The sequence below is a fragment of the Montipora capricornis genome, chromosome 3 (genome assembly GCF_036669925.1).
Source record: "Montipora capricornis isolate CH-2021 chromosome 3, ASM3666992v2, whole genome shotgun sequence".
Taxonomy (NCBI): Eukaryota; Metazoa; Cnidaria; class Anthozoa; order Scleractinia; family Acroporidae; genus Montipora; species Montipora capricornis.
Window position 1 is genome coordinate 39,678,956 of NC_090885.1, and position 7,500 is coordinate 39,686,455.

The 7,500-nt window shown below is 34.5% G+C and overlaps 1 protein-coding gene across 1 annotated transcript in view; it reads right to left on the bottom strand.

Moving 5' to 3' along the window:
• LOC138043127 (golgin subfamily A member 6-like protein 26) overlaps positions 1 to 7,500 on the bottom strand; it is a 42,785-nt gene that overhangs the window by 28,836 nt on the left and 6,449 nt on the right. Inside the window, exons 5-8 of the mRNA XM_068889260.1 lie at positions 6,288 to 6,386; positions 5,346 to 5,399; positions 1,612 to 1,692; positions 77 to 151 (exon numbers count right to left, since the gene is read on the bottom strand). Of these exons, the coding sequence (XP_068745361.1) occupies positions 77 to 151; positions 1,612 to 1,692; positions 5,346 to 5,399; positions 6,288 to 6,386 (309 nt within the window). The remainder of the gene's footprint in view (positions 1 to 76; positions 152 to 1,611; positions 1,693 to 5,345; positions 5,400 to 6,287; positions 6,387 to 7,500) is intronic.

Here is a 7,500-nt window from a genome sequence, read left to right on the forward strand (position 1 = left end):
TTGACTGTATAACTCTTATTCAGTTAACTAAAGCAGAGATCAATGTTATACATTTTGAGGCATTATAACAGCCTACCTCTTCCTCAGAAAGTTCTGTGTTTTCTAAAAGACGGGTCTTTAATGTATCCTCAAGTTCTATTCTCTCTGAATTCTAATGTACAAAATGACAAATTAATAAAATAACATTAATGAACATGAACACAGACAGAGAAAGTTAACACATAGCATTGGTGGGCAAGATGGGTGGGGAAGATAATTTCAAGGGTTGGTTTGAATCCACCAACAGGAATGACCACCAGATGAGAGGCCTAATGGCTAGTGATGCTGTACCAACTGAACGAGGTGCCTCGTGCCTGTGACATGAGGCAGGCATGTTGGCTCGGGCATTATATCCTGGTAGTAAGTTACATGTAACCCAGAGTTCAGTGGTAGAACAACATGCCTCCTCCCTGACGGAACTAATTAGCACAGGACCGAAGGGGTGCCACAGGCTGCAACTCCTCACCCCTCATTTACGTGTACTTAATATTTAAAACTCCAGAAAGCGAAATCTTGGTAACCATAACATCAAACTTGAGGATTAAGCATGCATGAGAAACAAGCAATAACTGGGAGGAGTAAAATGCATTAGGTGAAACTGCAGTTTTACAGAAAGTGGTGAATGGCAAGATGCTCACTGCATAATGGCAGGTGTGCTACCAAATAAGGAATCACATGATCTGAATATTGCCAAATAATGAAATCGCACAAGGGAGTAAGGCCACATAGGTTATTGCTTCTTAACATTAAAGGAAACCTCCACTAAAACAAGAATACAACTTCAAAATATTTAACATAATGTTTACAATTTAAATTGTTCAAACGTTTTCCAATGGAATCATTTGTATCCGAAATAAATGAATTTCAAGAACGCTTGTTTTGGTTTTCAAATTTCCTGGGTGCCGCCATCTTGAATAATTGTGACGTGTTATGGTTGCTCTTTTGTATTTGCACAAAGAGCTTTTGTTTCAAAACAATAGAGCAACCATGACACGTCACAATTATTCAAGATGGCGGCGCCCGGGAAATTTGAAAACCAAAACACCCATTTTTAAAATTTATTTACTTCGGATACAAAGGCTCCCATTGGAAAACTTTCGAACAATTTTGATTGTGAGCATTATGTTAACTATTTTAAAGATATGTTCCTGTTTTAGTGGAAGTTTCCTTTAACTTTAATTTATGCTAAAATACGAAATCTCACTTGTAACAATTAATTTAAAACAGTTGAAACCCATTTTTCAAACTCAGGTATTTCTAGTTTCACATTGTTTCGGACTAAACTTTCATTTCCCTTGGTTTAATATTATGCCCCACTTGTTTGAGTCATTTTACAACTGTAACACTTATTTCTAAATGTTTCTTGAGGACTATTAATGATTCTACTCTTTTATTTTGAAGTTAAATTAAAAAGAGAGATCCCTTGAGCATCACTAGATTTTGAAATGACATTTGGGAAAAAGGCAGAGAAAGTGATTTAAAAAATGGGAGGATGCTAAACACAAATAAACCCTTTACACAATTACTGGTATAAAGGAATAATGTTTGAAAAGATTAATTAAAAATACTAACCATCTTCTTGGAATATTTTGAATGAAGACTCTCTATAGCTTGGTCCAATTCCATAGGATCTGTGATGACGGTTCTAAGTTCCTTTGGATGGAATGAAGATAAAGGGATTAAAACAATATTTTAAGACTTTGTGACAATGAGGTACAAATGATGGTCAAAACAACATGCAAAATACAGGTGTATATATGTTTATGTATGAAGGGGTAGTTTCTAAAGAAACTGTGGTGCTGCGTCGGTGGGGAAGTAGTATACAAAAATTTGGTTTTATCAACGGAGTTGATAATGTAAATTGGCCACCGTACAGAGATTCGCTCTGACGAAGGGCTAACGCTCGAAACGTCAGCTTTTAGAATCTCTGTACGGTGGCCAATTTACATTATCAATTCCGTTGATAAAACCAAATTTTTGTATATGTTTATGTAGCTCACCATGTCTTTGTTAGAGTTACTTGAGCTATTCCATATTTTTTTATATTTGACAGATTTGCTCATCAACTTATAAGTATTTGAGCACTCTTGAACCCTGTGGCACAGCTCACCATGTATTTGTCAGAGCTACTTGAGCTATATCGCTCATTTTTTTAATATTTTACAGATTTGCTCATCAACTTAAAAGCCTTTGAGCTGCACACTTGAACCCTGTCGCACGGCTCACCATGTATTTGTTAGAGCTACTTGAGCTATCCCTCTTTTGTTATATTTTACAGATTTGCTCATCAACTTAAAAGCATTTAAGCACACTTATGCATAGCCAGTGTTCTTATGCATGTGCACAGCGGCTTAATCTGCGGAACATTTAAACTTCCAGTGTTCAGTTTTCCATCTTCGCGTGCGATCTAATGCCTGGTTACTAAGCTATGAACATTTCCGCTCACGTTCTTGTTGTAATGCAAAAATCTATAGAAAAAACTGTGTTGAATGAAGAAATTACTGTCAGCAAATACCACAAAAAGATCGTAATTATGTCATAGTTGGTCAAAATGATGGTAAAATTTTGGGTAAGCATTTTCCGTTTCAATGTTAATAGTGAGTTTACGTTTGATGAACAGTGGATGAAGGAGACTCTACTTTGGATTTCTTTTGATTTCTTTCAAAAAAATTTTTTTCCCAAAATTCAGGGTGTGGCTTTAATCTGAGGGGGATTTACGGTAATTGTTAATTGTTTATGTGGCACAACAATGCTCTTTTTTGGGTCAAACTTCCATATGCATATTGTGGGAGAACTACTTGTACACACGGTGTCCTGTAATCTTCTGCCAACAGCTACTGCATGTAAATATGTGAAGAATGGTCAATTTAAGATGCACTCATTTTACACTATTCTGCATATTTCTATTCTAGATCTATTTTAAAACAGAATGGGTCAGGTAAAACTGACCCTGAAAACTAAAAGTTGGAAGAGTCTGAGTATCACATTGCAGCAAATCAATGGGCTGCATGATATTCAGGCCAAGAAAATTGCAAAAAACAGTCTTGTGAATTTAGAGAAAACCATATTCTATAGTATTTTATAAGCGATATTCCATTCATGAAGTTATTGGGAGAAGTACCTGCAAAAGCTGGAATCCAGAATCTTTAATACGCCAAATCCGTAAAATTCAGTTCAAAAAAGAATATATAATGCACCCCAACTTTAGCAGCTGAAGTAAAATGATGGATTATCATCAACCCTTCCTATTCGTATTCTGGTTCCAGTTCCGGTTCCAGATCTGGAACCAGTTCTGGATTCCAGCTTTTCCAGGTGCCTACTGGGAGCAAAATAGACAAAGTACTATTCTTTTCTTACAAAAATACAGTTGGTGCCAAAGGAAGGAAACTGAATTTTCCATGAATTTCAGTTCTGGAATAATTAATTGAAAATAATTCATATAACAACTAGTCTAGATAAAAGCAGTGAAGAAACTAATTAAAAAAAAAAAAAAAACACGACACTCCTGAGTTTTACAAACATGTTTCGGCAGTAGCCTCTGCCATCTTCAGTGTGAAATGAACAATAAATTACAGGGAATATAAATACTAGAGAAATTACAATAATAATAATGACAATAATTAAGACTACGACAATAGTAATTCAAAATTAAACAGAAAGTTTTAAATTAACGTGTTTGACCTGTGCGTTGAACATACTTTGGGACAAACCAACACTTAACGCACAGGTCAAACACGTTAATTTAAAACTTTCTGTTTAATTTTGAATTACTATTGTCGTAGTCTTAATTATTGTCATTATTATTATTGTAATTTCTCTAGTATTTATATTCCCTGTAATTTATTGTTCATTTCACACTGAAGATGGCAGAGGCTACTGCCGAAACATGTTTGTAAAACTTAGGAGTGTCGTGTTTTTTTAAATATAACAACTAAATTTATCTTAAAGACTGAGGACTGCTATACTGGCCACTTAAAGAAATTAAATTGGTTGTCCCTGGAAAAAAGGCAATTGTTGGCAGATGTTACTTTTTTTATATAAAGCTCTTCATAGAATAATTGATATTGATATTGAACCTTATGTAGATTTCTACAAGGAAACTGATCACTATTCGTTTAGACACAAAGATACAGTAAGTTAACTGTAAAGACCAGATACGGTATGTCAGAACGAATGTTCTTAAATATAGTTATTTTCATAGAGTTGTGGGAACGTGGAACTCCCTTCCACTTTCTCTTTGTGAGGCAACAAGTGTAAATTCTTTTATAGCCTTAGCTACAAGGTTTTTTATGGATTAGTAATAATTATAATTTTTAGTGTTCTTATTGTTGTAATAATATACATGAAAAAAATTATGCAATCTGATTGGCTGACAGAAGTGCAGTTTTTCGGTAACACAGTGCAGAAAAGAGGTAATTGAATGCAAAAAAGGTAATAAAGCAAGCATTCTGATTGGTCAATGAACAAAAAAGTTCACAGATAGCCAATCAAATGTGAGCCCTGGATGTTGCGAGTTGAATTGACAAAATGGCGGACAGATTTGGAGAGAATGCGAGAGTAGCAATGTTTTCATTACACGTTTGAAGGAAACTGCAAAAAAAAGACTACAAAGGAAGGCATAAAACAACTGGATAATGAAAGCTTTGAACCTGTCGCCCCCAACAAAATTGTCGGTAGGATTTTTAAGCCATAGTTCTAAGAAAGACAAACAAGACTGGCAAGACTACGAGCCAGCTGACAGTCTTTGTGTAATGGTGAGGGTCAAAAACATTTTTCATGTATATTATTTATTTAATAAGTAATCACATGATTCTTTTTCGTGCAATTTGGAATAAATAAGCACTTGTACATTTGTTCAAAGGCTACAAATTGCACTCACCCTATGGGCTCGTGCAATTTTGGTTGTCTTTGAAAAACTTATTTATTCCAAATTGCACTTGAAATCATGTGATTACCTATACTAATATTTAATATTTGTTATAACCACAATTAAATTTGCATTAATTAATATTTTCATTATGGTACCATCGGTGATCTGCTTTAACATGGGGTCTTTGACTCTTTTGCATTTCATCCCTTGGCCTCTGTTTTTTTGCATGCCATAAATTGTAAATTATAAATAAATAAATAAACATCTCAACACTTGACTTCAACCCATTGACCCCTAGGAGTGGGACCTTACTTTACTTTTATTTTACTCTGTCTAATGCGAGATGATTTTACTCATCATTGGGGGAAGTTCAGGGTGGTTCGATCAGGTTTCAATTTTTTAATATACTGGTTATTTCTTGATATTTTTCCCATACCTGCTCTTCAGCTTTCATTTTTTCCTTCGCATTCCTGTTGATATCTTCAAGTCCCTTTCAAAAATAAACAGGATTACCCAGGCCGCAAACACAATCAACATTGGCTGCTTAATGTTCAAATAAATGCTGGTTCAGAATAAGGCAATTAACCCTCTTAAATGCTAAAAGTATGCTCAAATTAAAGCACTATTCAATAAAGGCGCTGTATATCTGAAATCATGAAATAATTTGCAGTCCAAGTTAAAAATCTAATCAACCATAATAATTTTATCTGAGCAAGTAAATAACAAAAATGTATGAATGCATCAATTTTATGTGACAAACTAAGTGCTATTACATGGTAACTGAGACTAATCTGAAGCAAAATTTATGCCAAAAAATGAAAGGACAGCCATTCTTCGAAAAAAACATTGGGCTGGCTTCAAGCAGGAGTCACTGAGATCTAGATCGACTATGTCCTACGTTTAAGCTACATGTACTGTAAGGGAAATGAAAGAGCTACTGTAGGCAATTGAAGGGACTTCAGGTCCAATCATTTATACCATGCCTAAAATAGGATGTCGTTTTCTGAAATTTTTTCTTAGTATGGATGATTTTAGTACTTATAAGGAAAATACTGTTAGCTTGAAATACATGTACGCTCGAGACATGAATTGGAGTTACAAAGATGACATTGATTGTCTCCTCTTTTCTTTGTATCATTGGTCGCTTATCTATGTATTTGCTTCACTCTTTCTCGATTGTTAACATTGACATCTTTTTATAGCGCAAGAGCACAAAGTTACCTTGGCATTACTTTGACTATGCGGGTACTTTGGTTCTACCATATTTTTAATCATTCTCAAATACAGTGCTAAGAGACTTACCAGTAAATACATGATGGCATAATCATGAGTTTTTCTATTCTTATGCATTATTGATAATTGTGGTGCTGCATCTCACCTGTTCAAACTTTGCCAATGAATCTCTTCTGAATCCTTCAGTTATCCTTGACTTGCTCACTAAAAAGCTTAGAATCATTTTCAACAACTGCAGGAATATCTGCATAAATACAAAAGCACAGCCTCTATAATAATAATAATAATCATCATCATCATCATCATCATCATCAATGGAAAGGCGAGACACGATAGAATGTTAAGGCCGATTTACCATCTCTTTATTATCAGTATATAACATGGAAAACCCCGACTCCAAAGCGTGGTATAAACAAGCGATCCCGAAAGCAAGCACGGAAAACGACAAAGCTAAAATTCTCTGGGACACGCCTATATATATAGATAAGGCGCCAGAGAATGGAGCAAACAAACCAAACATGACGATCTTTGATAAGAAGAACAAGGTTATAATCCTAGTGGAAGGAACTGTATGTAATATCAGGCAGATCAATGATAGGAACGATTATAAGATGAAAAAGTATCTGGATTTAAGACTGGGTCTCTGAAAACTCTATCCTGACTACGAGATCAAGCAAACCAATATAGTGTTTAACTTCCTGGGAGATTTCAACACCACCCTAAAGAAAGAACTCTCTGATTTAGCTCACAAGAAAGATGTTAATAAAGTGCTAACCAACTGTCAGAAGTGGATTATATCACAGAACTGCAAAATCACCAAAAAAAATTACAGTTTAAGACAACGAAACAATTTTTTTTTTTAGTCCAGGAACTGTTGCCTAGACACTGTCTGCAGCAAATTTCTAAATAAATTGTAAACTGAAAAGTTATTCAATAAAACAGATAATAATAATAAGTCTACCTTCCAGAGAATTTAAATTTAATGTTCTTCAGATCATTTGAGCAGCTGATTATCATAATATTTTTAATGAAAAATGAAAAAGTAATTAATTAATATTGAATTCAGCTTTAAACGATTAATATGAAGAGTTACAGCAGATTTCAGAGTGTGCTTTCCACATCAACATTTGACCTTGTTGGATAAAATTGCACCTCCTCAAAATGTACATAGTGTATAACTGTTTAATAACAATGTTGTTACATGTACATGATATTCTCTTTTCCTTTCTCTGTGTGAGGAACCCAACTGAAGTTTAATAAGCTCTGACAGCTTCTTTTGGGTTTCCTCGCCACATCGTCTATAGATGTTTCTAGCTGCAACTTTTTTTTAAAGGTTCAATTAAAAATGTTGTAACGTA